Source organism: Podarcis vaucheri (assembly GCF_965113315.1).
Source record: "Podarcis vaucheri genome assembly, chromosome: 13".
Lineage (NCBI taxonomy): Eukaryota > Metazoa > Chordata > Lepidosauria > Squamata > Lacertidae > Podarcis > Podarcis vaucheri.
This window is the reverse complement of record NC_138751.1, coordinates 54777374-54792996: the sequence shown is the minus strand read 5'-3', so window position 1 is coordinate 54792996 and position 15623 is coordinate 54777374. Positions and strand designations below refer to the sequence as shown.

The window sequence follows — 15623 nt, the reverse complement described above, 5'->3', positions numbered from 1 at the left end:
AGTGCCGTGACAGCTTGCACCCTCCCCTTGGCAGAAACATAGTGACATATGAGTGGAAGGATTTGAAGAGAAGGTATAGCCTGGCTAGCTCTTATTCAAATGCTATAGATGTGTGGAGCTCCTTGGCTGCCTACCTTGGTACCCATAACATTATATGCACCTTGACATTGATGGTGTTTGCTGTGAATCGTCTCTGCCAAGGTACAGAGATTGCTTCTCTAACTCTTCTTCATTTGTAGTCCTCTTCCCCAAACACACCATTAGCCCATTGCTGCTCCTATGATTTAGCAGGCATAGATACCACATTTTTGCTTTCCTTTTCAGATGTGGTGTAGAGCAGTGGATTTGAGTAGGCAATATCTACATTCAAATCCCCACTCACTTACAGGTTGTGGGTACAGTATCGACTCTTGGGCTAACCTACCTAAACAGGGTCATTGTGAGGATTAAGTAAGATGCTCCTATATGCGTCGTCTTGAGCCTGGATCATAATCTAAATCTTCAAATGGATTCCAAAGGCCCAGACCTCTGTCATTCAAAGAATGAAAATGTGTATACCTATCCACACTTATGGGATGCGGGTGGCGCTGTGGTCTAAACCACAGAGCCTAGGGCTTGCTGATCAGAAGGTTGGCGGTTCGAATCCCTGCGACGGGGTGAGCTCCCGTTGCTCGGTCTCTGCTCCTGCCAACCTATCAGTTTGAAAGCATGCCAAAGTGCAAGTAGTACTTGCTGTCCATAATACTGTTTTATATCACCAGCAGGAAATATTTGTATTTCGCAATAAATACATAGTATGTATTATTATATATTACTATTCAGTAAGATATAGTAATACATAAATTTTCTCTGATGGAACTAAGCCTCTGCTCTAAATTACAGTTTATTATTATTTATTAAATTTCTATACCACCCTTCCTCCAAAGATCACAGGAAGGCTTACAATATAAAAAGACAAAAATAAATACCTACTGCAATAACAAACAAAAACAATAACCCATGGCCACAATTTAAGATCTTAAAAGTACACAGTGTCGCTCCCTATACATATTTTATATAATGATATCCCAATAAAATGTCTCTTTCTTTCTTTCTTTCTTTCTTTCTTTCTTTCTTTCTTTCCTTCCTTCCTTCCTTCCTTCCTTCCTTCCTTCCTTCCTTTTTCCTTATTTACACATACATGGTTGAACAGGTATTATCTAAAGGAAGAAGGAAATATGCTTTAAATATATGGTGGGGATGTGACCATAATGTTTTGGTACATGAGCAAGCTTTCAGAGTTCTAGATCTACAGTACAACTGGCCATTGCTTCCTTCCTTTATATCAGCCCATACAAAAATATACAGTGGTACCTCGCAAGACGAATGCCTCGCAAGACGGAAAACTCGCAAAACGAAAGGGTTTTTGGTTTTTTGAGTTGCTTCGCAAGACGATTTTCCCTATGGCCTTGCTTCGCAAGACAGAAACGTCTTGCAAGTTTGTTTCCTTTTTCTTAAAACCGTTAATACAGTTGCGACTTGACTTCGAGGAGCAACTCATAGCACGCGGTGTGGTAGCCTTTTTTGAGGTTTTTGAAGACTTTGGTGATTTTTGAAGCTTTTCCAAAACTTTTCCGACACCGTGCTTCGCAAGACGAAAAAAACCGCAAGACGAAAAAACTCGCGGAACGAATTAATTTCGTCTTGCGAGGCACCACTGTACTGCAAAGCACACTCAAGCTTTGTATCAAGTCAATAAAGTAATCTCTTAGGTTTGTACAAATGTTAGCTCACATAGTATTGCTGTGAGGTTACTTTGTATGCCTTCTCTTTGTAGGGTGAGAAAGGAGTCAATGGAGAAGTTGGCCTTAAAGGAGAAAAAGGAGAGCCAAATGGAGGCTTTTTTATGTCAGGACCTCCAGGACTCCCAGGAAGACCAGGACCAGTGGTAAGGCTTCCTTCTGTATAATAAATGGCCCCGTCATTTATTTATTAATGTCTTTTTTAAAAAATTGGGACTATCTGAGCCATCCCGGAATTACATGTATTTGCCTTACAGCCCACATTCCTTGTGTGGCTATTATTCAACTCAGAGTAGTCCCACTGAGATTAACAGACATGACTAATTTAGGTAGATTCATTTCAATGGGCCTATTCTGAGTAAAACCCAGTTGGAAACCACCCTATGTATGTGGAATCTTACACGCCTGATGCTCATCACCCCCCTGCCCCCCCCAGAAACTTTTAATTCTTAGTGATAAGGAACTTTACCAGAAATATGTGCACAAGAATCTATGTTTGTGCACATCATTTAGGCATTACAGCAAATGTAGATTGTACGGACAGCAAGTAGCACATAATTGTGCTGCCTCTCAGTGTAGAGTTTACCTAGTTTAATGAAACATAAGCTCTGTATCTGCCCTACTTATGAGAAGGATGGCCGTGTGTCCTACTTTACAGAGGACTGTCTGCTACCAGAAGATGTCCTCTGAAGGGAATTTAAATTTGCCATTAACTTTTAGCACCTGGACAGCAGACTGAGGGCTGATCATCTTGTCCTGCTTCTTACAGCTCTTTAGCACTCAATCGGAGCAAATGGCAATTTGGGTCAGGTTTTCCCCAGATTACTGTTTGCTCTGACTTAGAACTAAAGAGTGGGTTTCCCCCTGGCAGGGCCAGGGGACAAACCCCTTGGATTTGTGCTTCCTAGGCATGGGACAAGTGGAAGTATGGGCAGGCCCTGCGCTTGCTCACAGTCTTCCGCACTATGGTGAGAGGTATCACATTAATATGTCTTTAAATTATAACAATTATTTCTAATGGAGGGACGCGGGTGGTGCTGTGGGTTAAACCACAGAGCCTAGGGCTTGCTGATCAGAAGGTTGGCGGTTCGGATCCCTGCGATGGGGTGAGCTCCCGTTGCTCGGTCCCTGCTCCTGCCCACATAGCAGTTCAAAAGTACGTCAAAGTACAAGTAGATAAATAGGCACCGCTCCGGCGGGAAGGTAAATAGTGTTTCTGTGCGCTGCTCTGGTTTGCTAGAAGCAGCTTAGTCATGCTGGCCACATGACCCAGAAGCTGTCTGTGGACAAATGCCGGCTCCCTCGGTCAATAAAGAGAGATGAGCGCCGCAATGGTCAGGGGTCCCTTTACCTTACCTAATTATTTCTAAATCTGCATCTACCCATACAAATCAACACATGCAAATAGGCATCCTCTTCAGTGATAATGAATAAGATGCCACCCTCCATAAAATCTCATTTTTGCAACTCTGGCATAAAAGGTAAAGGTAATGGACCCCTGACAGTTAAGTCCAGCTCCGAACGACTCTGGGGTTACAGCGCTCATCTCGCTTTACTGGCCGAGGGAGCCAACGTTTGTCCGCAGACAGTTTTTCCGGGTCATGTGGCCAGCATGACTAAGCCGCTTCTGGCGAACAAGAGCAGTGCACGGAAACGCCGTTTACCTTCCCGCCGGAGCGGTACTTATTTATCTACTTGCACTTTGACGTGCTTTCGAACTGCTAGGTGGGCAGGAGCAGGGACCAAACATAGGGAGCTCACCCCGTTGCGGGGATTCAAACCACTGACCTTCCGATTGACAAACCCAAGAGGCTCAGTGGTTTAGACCACAGCGCCACTCTGCCGTAGTTGTCATTAAAATGGTGAAACTTTGCATGGGCTTCAGACTCCAGATGGATGTGATGGAACGTACTTCTGTAATGCTATAGAATGAGGTTTGACACATAAAAGCCCCCAAAATGTTCCGACTCTTATGGACATAGGTGCCTACTGCAGGTGTCAGCACTATTCCTTAGGTTGTTGCAGCTGCAGCATTTACTGTAATAATCCCTTGCGGAGATTGGTTTACTGAAGTGTTGTTTTCTTTAACAGGGACCAAAAGGAGACACAGTGGTTGGGCCTAGAGGCCCCCCTGGGGTACCTGGACTACCTGGCCCTCCAGGATTTGGACCAGTTGGACCTCCTGGCCCACCAGGACCTCCTGGCCCACCAGGGCCTCCATCAATATATGGCTCAGGTAGGTCACATAGATGTCTCCTTTCTGCCTGGTGCACCTGTGTGGACATGAACATGAATTGGCATAAATTGGCATGAATTGGCCTCCCAAGCAGACAGCGTCCTTTGCTTTTGCACATTTTACCTCTGCACTTGATGGCTGAATTGTGGAGGGGGGGAAAGGGCCTGGATCCAAGAATGAGACAGTTAGTTCCAAGTTCTTAAAACCAAGGTGTTTCACCAAATGTCTAGTCTGGCTCTATTTGTCAGTTCATATCTGTTCTTTCCCAGAGACTGCTGATGCCAAAACGCCAGTCACCAACCACCACCTGTTTTATAGCTTAATCCAAAGCAACCTGCACCAGGTCTAGAGCTAAAATCTCCTGATGAAAATATTCGAGGCAACGCAAAGGGCTTGTATGTTGTAAACCAACAACTCTTAACTTGTAGGCGGTGTTAACTTGTAGGTACTGCTGCTGCCGGCATCTTCCAGACAGGCAGTAATATAGTCAGTGTCTTTAAAAGAGATAATAATATATACCATGGTTTTCTTTTATTTAAGCAGCAGCTGTTCCAGGCCCACCTGGACCTCCTGGAGAACCTGGATTACCTGGGACCAGGAACTTGGTAAGAACATGTATCTGTCTCTTTAAGAGCTTCCTAAAACTTTCAGTGCAATAGAAATATTAATTCAGAGAAAAACAAGTTAGACTGACCTTGGGCATGAGCCACCTCAGTTGCTTGGTGGTCCCAACATGATAATCTGCAAGGACACACAGGGTTGATAGTAGGCTTGCAACTCAGCAGTGATTGTTGGTGATTTGTGGAAGTCAGTCTGTAGTTCACCACACTTCAACCCATGTGATATATCAGCAGAGGAGTCTTCAGAGATTTCCTGCTCACAGCAGAACATCTTCATTCAGAGTCCCCAGTTGAGGGGAAAACTCCTCCCCTGCACGGTTCAAAGTAACAAAGTGTTTATTGTCTCCCAACGCAAGACTACTAACCACTACTACCCATAGCTGTCAACTTTTCCCTTTTCTTGCGAGGAATCCTATTCGGAATAAGGGAATTTCTCTTTTAAAAAGGGAAGCGTTGACAGCTATGCTACTACCTGCTCTATAAAGGTCTTTGGAGTAAAGATACATATTACAGAGAGATTCACTAACACGATCCCCATGCTAGCTAATGCTGCAGTGCAAAACCCAGTCTCTACCCCTGACTCTCACAGATTCAGTGTCAGGCCCTGACAGCAAACAGGACAGGACAGAACCATAATGAAAGCAATGCCCTAGAGAGTATTATACCCATCTCTCTTTAAACAAAAGAGGTTTAAAGATGTTCTCAAGGCACATCTTTAAAAATGTAGTATGGGCATTGATAACTGGGAAACACTGGCCTGCGAGCACTTCAATTGGAGAACAGCCTTTACCAAAGGCGTCGTGGACTTTGAAGAAGCACAAACTCAGGGCAAAAAGGAGAAACGAGCTAAGAGGAAGGCACATTTGGCAAACCCTCACCCTGATCAACTCCCACCCGGAGACCTATGTCCCCCCTGTGGAAGGACGTGTGGATCCAGAATTGACCTCCACAGTCACTTACAGACAGACTGTTAAGACCATATTCATGGAAGACAATCTTACTCTATGAGTGATCGCCAAAGGTGGTGGTGGGGGGGAGAGACCCATTTCTACACGTGGGCACATTTCCTGAACCAATGGGAGAGTGAATTTTTCAGCAAGTCCTACACTCAACCCTGCTGCTGTTGCTGTGCTAACCCAGTACACCTGACACACTTACAGACATGAGGGATATGCTCCTCAAGACATGACTCATTGTTCACATTACGCCAACAGTGATTACACAACAACATTGTTGTATGAAGCACTGTTAGTGAAGAGCGGCTTAAACATTTCAATTGCAATCTCTGTTAATGTAACGGTTCAAGGAATACATGCTGCAATCATGCAAATTGTGGCAGCTGTGTGTATTGAGGTCCTGCCAGTTCATACAACCAGTCCCTCCATGTTGCAAGGTCACAGGCTGCCCTCAATCACATTGGGACTGCTAAACATCTGATCTGGAAAAACGTAATTTTTGCATCTAAGAAGAATCAAAGGAGCATATAATTTGGGTGACTTTTTTGTTCTTTAAAGAAGGATATGATTCAAATATCTACAAGGAGTGAAACATTTTATTTTTCAAGAAATGACAAAGTAGATGGCCACATGACCCGGAAGCTGTACGCCAGCTCCCTCGGCCAATAAAGCGAGATGAGCGCCGTAACCCCAGAGTTGTCCACGACTGGACCTAATAGTCAGGGGTCCCTTTAACTTTATATGTCATGAACTAAACAGTAAAAAGAAACGTATTTCTGTTGGTTAACCTTACAGCAGTAAGGTTAAAGTATTTTGATCTTTAAAATCCAGGGTAGCTACTCTTTAGTCTTCTTGCCAAACATTCATCTCTTCATCTGGAAAGGTTGCGAACTTCCAGCAATACAGATAAAATAAAAACTAAACTAAGCTGAAGGACAGCATTATTCTTGTTGTCAGTTCAGTCCCATCACTTGCAATCTTTAAGGGTGACCTTTGATTTTAGTGTAGCTGTAACACATCCACAGCCTTGCGACTGTGGTTTAATATATTCTCTAACCTTGTTTCAAAAGCTAGGAAGAGGACAAAGGAGACATATCATTGTATATGAATATATGATGCTGCCATATTCCTGGGGCAGACTGTTGATTCTCCCAATATTGCCAGCAGTTCTTAAGCAGGCATGCATATTTCCTTTTAACTAGAGCGTGAACCTAGGAGCAAAGGAGGTGGTCTACTACTTTGCCCCTATTCTTCCTTCCCTTTGTGTTCCAGTAGCATGGTGTGCTACGTAAGCACACACAAACACATACATCTCATGTCATTCAACAGCAGCAGGCTGGGTCTAGGAGATGGAGAAAGATTATTGTTTCCCATAGATAGATAGATAGATAGATAGATAGATAGATAGGCAGTGCTGCTTCTTCTGACTTGCAGTGACTCTCCAGGGATTTTCACAGTGCTGGTCCCTGACACCATTTACAGAAACTGGAGGTATGATTGACCCTGCAACCTTATACACGTAGAACAAGCACTTTTTCACTGAGCTACTGCCTCTGCTGTTACAAATAGCCTCTGTGACTAATTATCCATAACTCTTAGGTTCTGCTTTCTTTAAAAAAAAAATCCTTTCATGAACTCTTGGTCATTTCTTGTCCAGATAAAAAGTACATTCTCATAGGCTATTGTTTTTATTTGAGCAATTAATGTTTTTATCTTGACAGGTCACAAGGTTTAGAAATGTTGACACTATGCTACAAAAGGTCCACTTAGTGTCTGAAGGCACATTGATCTACCTTAGCGAAACCAGTGAGGTGTTTATTCGTACTCAAGGAGGATGGAAAAAATTGCAGGTAACAGTTGGTTTGGGGATAGGCAACTCATCTTCTGTTCCAAGATTTGTCACCTGCTTTGTTTTTTGAAAGGAATGTTTCAGAACTGAGATTACCCCTGAGTGGGAAAAATATTTCTTTCATTTAAAGTTCATCACTGCTTCTGTCCTTCTTTCAATTTCATTTTATGTTTTACTCCAGCTTGGTGAACTGATTCCTATTCCTGCTGACAGCCCCCCACCTCCAGCAATTTCAAGTCCAGTAAGTATTAAAACACCTTTCTAATTGAGAAGTGATGTATCAGATGCTGACAGAAACCATATGTAATGGGACATGAGTACGGGACCTCTAAGAGCTCCAGTCTCTCCTTGTTCGTGGTAATATGTAATATGATAGTCAGCTGAATGAGGAGTTTATGAAACATTTCACTTACCTTCTATCCCATGTGAAGAATTAACGATGGTAGTTGTTGGGCAAATCATGTGTACATATATCTTTGTATTTGTCCATAATTTGCAATTACACTAGTTTTGATGATTGTTGACAACTACTGGATAGAAATATCATTAGGACTGAAGACAGGTGTAACATTCTAAGAGCATATGGAGCAGTCTGGTAGCTGCTCCATAAACAAATTTTCTGGAGGAAAATTAGTTCTTCAGGTTTATTATTCTTATTTATTAAATTTATATTTCATCCAAAGGTCACAGAGCAGTTTACAGGTTCTAGAACATTTCAGTTTGAATATGAAAAACCAAGTTATGGTGAGCATATTTTGGCTGGCATATCTACCAACAGTTTTGTGTTTCATTTTTAAACGTTAGTGATTTCTTTAAAAAATAAATAATAAAAATCAGCAAGACACCTTCCCCAATACACGAGAGGAGGAACAAATCTGAGGGTTGGGATTTACTTAAGTAATATTTACTTAAGTAATATATATGTCTGTCATAAGCGCTGCAAAGCCAAGCTCAGGTTATGGCTCATTAAGTCACACTGAGTCCTCTTAAAACCTTACGTCTGTCTCTACCCTTGTTTTCTCTCGTTTTAATGCTTTCTTTTGTTGTGTGTTAAACTAATAGGGATTTCAACCCCTTCCAGCACCAATCCCAGCTTCAAATACTGACGGCCGAAGGCCAAGTGTAAGTAGGAGGCTTGTTTTGTGCTGTTATGGGTGGTTTAGCTGCTCTGTTTGTAGATAAAAGGTGTGCTTGCCCCATTTCTCTTCCCATGGTACATCCTACGAAACGTTGCTGTGGCACATGGGTGCAGTCTCTAGTTGGCCTCTGGCTTTCTGGCTTGGCTGCAGGAAAGTCAATTCCTCTTAAAAGTTCACTTCCGCATGATTTTGATTTTAATTTGTATACCTTTTAACTATAAGTAAAGCCTCAAAGAGGTTGGCAAAGAATATAAAAACATACAGTGAAATGGTCAATACAATCCACCTGACGTGCCCTGCTGTGACATTAATGCAGCACAGCCATAACTAATCACTGCTAGAGGCTTAATTACCACTACAACCCCAAGCTCCTCCATCCTTTATTCCGCAGCTTCATCTGGTGGCCTTGAACACTCCGTTTTCTGGTGACATGCGAGCTGACTACCAGTGCTTTCAACAAGCTCGGGCTGCTGGTTTGCTCTCAACATACAGAGCTTTCTTGTCTTCCCATCTGCAAGATCTCTTGACGGTGGTCAGGAAAGCTGACCGGTATCATGTGCCCATAGTTAATCTTAAGGTAAGATTTTTATTTTGTCTGCTTTGCTTTATAAAACTCGTCCCTGTAAGAATGTGCCATGCACTGGAAATACACTGATAGATCTGGTGTAAGCAGAAAAAACCATCCTGCTGATCCTAGACTCGTAGCTCACTTTTCCTTTAACTATGCCCATTTAGCACCACTTTCCTCCACCTTTGGTTGTGCCCATTCATTCATTAATGAAGGAAGAATATCTGCTTGTACAGAGCATTTTCACAGCTGAGCCACTGTCACCACACACCAAGGGAACTGAATACTTGGTTTTTCCTCCATAGCTGTGGGCTGTTAAGGAAACAGGAGTGTTTTTCAGGTGGTGATCTGGCAACTCTTTGGTCTGCTCTTTGGTAGAATTTCAAAGAGTAAAAAAATAGGCAGGCAAGACGGATGTGAAACAACTGAGGGGAAAACAACTTGGTCAGGGCAGGGGCAATTTCACTTCTAAAAGCTGGCTTCCTTTCTTTCCTGTAGGAAGAACCATTGTTCAGTAACTGGGAGTCAATATTCTCTGGCAATGGGGGACAGTTTGACCTCCGGATTCCAATATACTCCTTTGATGGTAGGGATGTCATGACAGATCCAGCTTGGTAAGTTCACAGACATTTACACAGTTTCTGGTATTACCATGTGTTATGTGAAATATTAGGTAAAGGTAAAGGAACCCCTGACCATTAGGTCCAGTCGTGTCCTACTCTGGGGTTGCGGCGCTCATCTCGCTATATTGGCCGAGGGAGCCGGGGTACAGCTTCCGGGTCATGTGGCCAGCATGACTAAGCCACTTCTGGCGAACCAGAGCAGCGCACAGAAATGCCGTTTACCTTCCCGCCGGAGTGGTACCTATTTATCTACTTGCACTTTGACGTGCTTTTGAACTGCTAGGTTGCCAGGAGCAGGAACTGAGCAACGGGAGCTCACCCCGTCGCGGGGATTCGAACCACCCACCTTCTGATCGGCAAGTCCTAGGCTCTGTGGTTTAACCCACAGCGCCACCCGTGCCCCATGTGAAATATTAGCCCAATGTTTTAACAAGATCACTCTGCAAGTATGCTTCTGGACATATTTAAAATTCCCCTGGACTCTAGCAGCAGCCAGGGAAGTATTAATAACTTCCTTCTTCAGGGCCAAAACTATGCATCTGAGCAAGGTGCAAAAACTAGGCCTAAATTGAAAAGTGAAAACAGAAGGGAAAGTGAACTCTTTTGCCCACCCGCCACGTCCCCTGCACTTTACTGAATAAAATTAAGTTAATTTATGTCAAACTTTGAACTAGCCATACACATGGAATTATTTTTCCAAGGAACATTACTAAAGCATTCCTCTAACTTCAGGCCTCAGAAAGTTGTCTGGCATGGTTCAAGTTCAAATGGAATACGACTCATTAGCAACTACTGCGAAGCCTGGAGGACAGCGGATCTGGCCGTCATGGGACAAGCTTCACCCTTGAAGTCTGGGAAGTTATTGGATCAAAAGGCATATAGCTGTAGCAACAGGTTCATCACTCTTTGCATTGAAAACAGTTATGTCTCAGACATATGAAGGAAACAAGTCCCCTTCCCACTCCCAATATAAATTTAAAGTTTATTAAAGAAATGTTGCCACTGACATATAATTTTTAAATTATGTAAATATTGTACTGTAATTGCATACTTTTTTAAATAAAGAAAAGAAAAACATAACCAAAGAAAGCATACCTCAGTGCAGAATCATATTCCAGGATGGTGAAATTCATTCTTCTGAAACATTTCAACCCATGCAGAAACTGTGTAGATCAGCTGGGCTGAACAACCACACAGAAGTGCCTGGGCAATATGGGACTGGTCCCTATTATAAGCCTGCTTGGGGCAGTTGCTGAAATGTTTGGTTGGAGATACCAGGTATAGTATGCAAACAAGAGGGACCATTGTATGTTGTTCCAGTGGGGCTAGAACAATTGTCTCTAGTACGGAAGGGGCAGAATTACTATTGCAGATGTAAGGTTCCATAAACCTTTCTGCTGGGTAAAAAGCCACTGAACATCACTGTCTCATTAGCTTCACGTTCCATCTGCCCTAGGCTGCCTACCACAATACTAGGCTGAAAACTGATTCTCAAACATTCCTCTCAGTTTCAAAAGTAGGTTGCTACACATCATAGGAAACAGCTGTTTGAGAAGCACGCGTTCACACCCCTCTTTTATGGAACAAACTGCATAGTTCTAAGAAACTTGGCACACAGAAGGCCATGGTTTGGAAGACTGGAACCCTACAAAGCAGTTTGCCTAACATCTTCCTTTGGGTAGGAAACAAGTTTGAATGTAACTGACCTTGGATTAAGCAAACTCTCCCTCCCCCATCATTGCATGAGGGCAGCACAAGGAATATGAATTTCACCCCTATGGAAATGTAATTTGATGCATATTTTGGTGCTACTGTGGTCTTGAAAAACCCCCTGAACTGTGCTGAAAGGTCATTATAATAGTGCTAAATAGCTGATTCCCCAAAGGGCATGTAGAAAGCTTCTGTTTGGAACCCTGCACCATTCAGTGCCTCTCCCCAAGCCTGGAGGAACTTCAGGAGAGGCATCCAATGCAATACGAAGAACTACAGTTTGGAAAGAGAAAACAGAAAAACATGAAGTGTCTGTGGAATCACGTGGGATCCCAACCGTTACTGTGTATAGTACTGGCAAAACTGTCCTTAGCTAATTTGATTGAAGGGCAGCATAATGTGTTTACATCTCTCATTTCAGTTTGGAGAAAGTTGCCTTCCTATTGCTACAGGAATTGTCAAAAGCCATGACAGACAGGTGTCATGTTTTCTTTCAGATAGATATTGGATCATTATGCCATGTTAAGTGAAATGCAGACTTGCTGCTTTTCCTTTCCTCACCTCTTCCCCCCTTCATTTTTTCCGTTTTCCATTGGAACTAAATTGTAGTTTTTAGGAATTGTTAATGAACTACATGATGGCCCTCACAAAAACAGTATTCCAATCATGCTGTAAACATTTCGGTTCTATATGGTCTCACAGTATATTGTATAAGAAGCTATGCACTTAAAATTGTCATAATGTAACACTATAACGGCAGGCAATAATTACTGTTTTGAAACATAAGCTAGTAGCTCTACTCTTTAGTGATCTCTATGACTCGTTTGCCATCAAATCAGTTATTTAATAGCTAGCTGTATGTCAAAAGCTGTTTTCTTCCAGAGTCCTTATCATTGTAACCAATGTTGTTTTTATATGATGTAAAAATGTGAAATCCAGTTCTATTTTTCCATTTTAATTAATATAAAAGCATATTTCCCACTGTCTGGGCTGAGTACTTGTGTTTCCCTGTATAAATATCTTCATCATATTGGTTAAGGAATATTTGAGAAAGAAAAGCGGACAAAAATAATACCAAATTACTCCACAATCGCGTTAAATACCAGATAATTTCAGTCTTGTATATAATGAGAAATGATTTTAGCCCTCTTCATATGTTAATTGAATGAAGTGTGTATCTCCTGGTGTTGGTCACACTGCTAACTGGCTCCACCACTCATTGATGTAGACTGTGTGCATCAAGAGTCTTATGAGTTGAGGAGCTGCTGCCAGCTATGGTTTGTTGATATGGAAGAAGTCCAGGAAGCAGGGCCAGTGCCTCGTATAGGTTTGAGCACAGAAGCATAGACTTGTTGACTTGGAAAGGACCCCAGGGGTCATTTAGTCCAACCCCCTGCATAACAGCGTTACTGCATGTCCTAACAAAACTCGTAGAGCATATTAATATGTACATTTTGGTGCATAAAACAACATCCTAACCACAAATAATGTATAGGGGCTGTTAATGTGTAGAAGCAGTGGTACAGCTGCTCCTAAAGAAACCTTCTCTGGACCTCTTAGACTACAACTATTGACCAGTTGCAAATACCCCCTTTGAGGGGCAGGTGGTGAATGGGTTGTGGTGGGGCAGCAGCAAACATTATTGGATTATTATTAAATTTTCTATATTACCCTTCATCTGAAGATTACAGGGTGGTTTACAATGTAAAAACGCAAAAATACATACCATAATGACAAACAGAAACAATACCCCCCAATACACACATACACACAATTTTGATTTATTACACTCTGGGTTCAGGCCTGGCCATGGGACTAAGTCAGCCTTGGTTGCCCTAATGGATAACCTTTACAGAGAGAGGGACGGAGGGAATGTGAACTTTCTTTTGCATCTTGATCTCTCTTCAGCATTTTTGTACCATTTACCATGTTATCCTCCCCTACCAGCTCTGGAAATTGGGAGCACTGTAATGCAGTAGTTCTGATCCTACCTTTGGGACAGTGTCCAGAGAGTAGCACTGGGAGAATGCTTTTCAGCCCCCTGGTAGCTGTGTTATGGGGCGCTGCAGTTTACTATCTTACCTCCAGAGCTATAAACTTAAAAACTATGTCAAATAAGTTTTGGAGTGTTTCAACAACAACAACAGTAATTTATTTACCAGTTATATTTTAAAGAAAAAATATCAAAGCAGTTTACAACACATCAAAATATAAAGTATACATTCAAAGCAACATAATTAGCAGGAAACTAAAATATTATCTTTAACATTTCAGAAGACAACATTACAGTACTAAAGGAAGTCAAATATAAAATGCACATTTAAAACAGTATAATGAACAAGAGAATAAAATATTATCCCTTCCAATCGGGATTCAGGCCCCATCATGGGACTGAAACTGCCTTGATCGCGCTGGTCGATGATCTCTGATGGGCTAGGGAGATTTCAGTCCAGCCCCGTACAATGCAGGAATCTAAGTTAAAGGATACATGACAGAGGGCCATCCAACCTCTGCTTAAAAACCTTCAAGCAAGGAGAGTCTGCCACCTCCCAACGGAGACGACAGTGGCCTTCACCACCTCCCAAACCCAGCTTGTTACCGGTACTCCTTCTTGGTTACATACTAGTAGCCAGAATGGGCAACACATGGACAAATAGATGGCAGAATACACTCCCCAACCACCCTGTCAACATCTGCAAGATGCAATAACAGGGACTCATCCAAGCATCTGAATTGCTCTCTAATATGGAAACAGACATATTTTCAACATTTTGAGTAAAACAAGCAGCAGTGGAATCTCCTTGGCAGGCCTTCTCAATCCCACAGTTGCCGGGAATGGCATGGTTACTTCATGGGGGAAAAACAAGCCTCTCCTTCATGTTATGTGCCGGGACTGACTTCCGACATTGAAAACAGATTCCTGGATTAATTTGGGTGTTGACTCAAATGAAACTGAGAAACATTTTCAAAGAAGAGACAAAAATGGCGTTGAAATTTTTACAGACTAAAAGCATACTGCTACTATTTCCTATAGTAAATGGTTTATATGACACACCATGACCAACATGTAGAGTCAGGAAAGTATATTGGCCAATCTCATCCTCCCCAGCAGGAGTTCATTTGAGTTCAAAGCTCATATGGAACTGGAACTCCTATTCTTAAGAACTACACAGCAGACAAGTTGGTCAGACACATCTCCAGCACCGTGACGGGAAAGTCTGAACTTCCGAAATCTCTGCCTGTCAGGGCCAGACAGTTATTAAAAGCACAGATCAGAGGGTTGCAGTGCAGAAAAGGTCATGGGTAGGGGAAGAATTCAGAAGCATAACCTGAATGCTGCAATCATAACCCCATTTAGGATTTCAGTAGGACTTATTTCTGAGCAGATATGGGCTATGTACACACCTTTTGTAGAACACTGATGTAGTTTTTTTCAATCAGGAATCATTCATGCTCCCCTTCAACATGCTGCTTTCAATCCAGATTAGACTCTGCTGTCTGCAAGGATACTTGAGACCCTTGGTTAGGTTACCTTTAAATAGGTAAAAGGTAAAGGACCCTTGGACAGCCAAGTCCAGTCAAAGGTGACTGGGGTTGCAGCGCTCATCTCGCTTTCAGGCCAAGGGAGCTGCCGTTTGTCCACAGACAGCTTTCCAGGTCATGTGGCCAGCATGACTAAACTGCTTCTAGCACAACGGGACACTGTGACGAGTGCCAGAGCACATGGTTCCAGCCGCAGTGGTACCTATTTATCTACTTGTGCTGGTGTGCTTTCAAACTGCTAGGTTGGCAGGAAGCTGGGACAGAGCAACGGGAGCTCACTCCGTCGTGGGGAATTGAGCTGCCGACCTTCTGATCAGCAAGCCCAAGAGACTCAGTGGTTTAGACCACAGCCCCACCAACATCCCTTGAATAAGGTAGTGGTGACACTTCATAGGGCAAGTATGGATAGTAGCCCTATTCCTGGGGCTACTTACATCTGTTTCCATATGGACACACTGCAGGGAAACCAGAATCAATCTGCAATGAGCTTTTATTTTTGGGGAAAAAACCAGCTTCTCAATGAAACCAGTCTTTCCAGGGGCAAAAAACATGCAATAGATCTAGATTGTGTATGCACTGCATAGAATAAGCAAGTATT

The 15623-nt window shown here is 42.6% G+C and overlaps 1 protein-coding gene across 3 annotated transcripts in view; it reads left to right on the top strand.

Moving 5' to 3' along the window:
• COL15A1 (collagen type XV alpha 1 chain) overlaps positions 1 to 12468 on the top strand; it is a 127395-nt gene extending 114927 nt beyond the window's left edge. Inside the window, exons 35-43 of one of the 3 annotated variants that reach the window (XR_014212796.1) lie at positions 1817 to 1927; positions 3873 to 4017; positions 4558 to 4622; positions 7315 to 7443; positions 7624 to 7683; positions 8505 to 8564; positions 8973 to 9158; positions 9648 to 9822; positions 10190 to 10385. Coding sequence is in view for 2 of the 3 variants with exons in the window: in XM_082194712.1 (XP_082050838.1) it covers positions 1817 to 1927; positions 3873 to 4017; positions 4558 to 4622; positions 7315 to 7443; positions 7624 to 7683; positions 8505 to 8564; positions 8973 to 9158; positions 9648 to 9763; positions 10505 to 10712 (1080 nt within the window). In the remaining variant the exon portion in view is untranslated. Of the gene's footprint in view, positions 1 to 1816; positions 1928 to 3872; positions 4018 to 4557; positions 4623 to 7314; positions 7444 to 7623; positions 7684 to 8504; positions 8565 to 8972; positions 9159 to 9647; positions 9823 to 10189; positions 10386 to 10504 lie in introns of those variants that run through there. The other 2 variants (XM_082194712.1, XM_082194713.1) reach the window with 2 other exon arrangements.
• The last annotated feature ends 3155 nt before the right edge of the window (positions 12469 to 15623 follow it).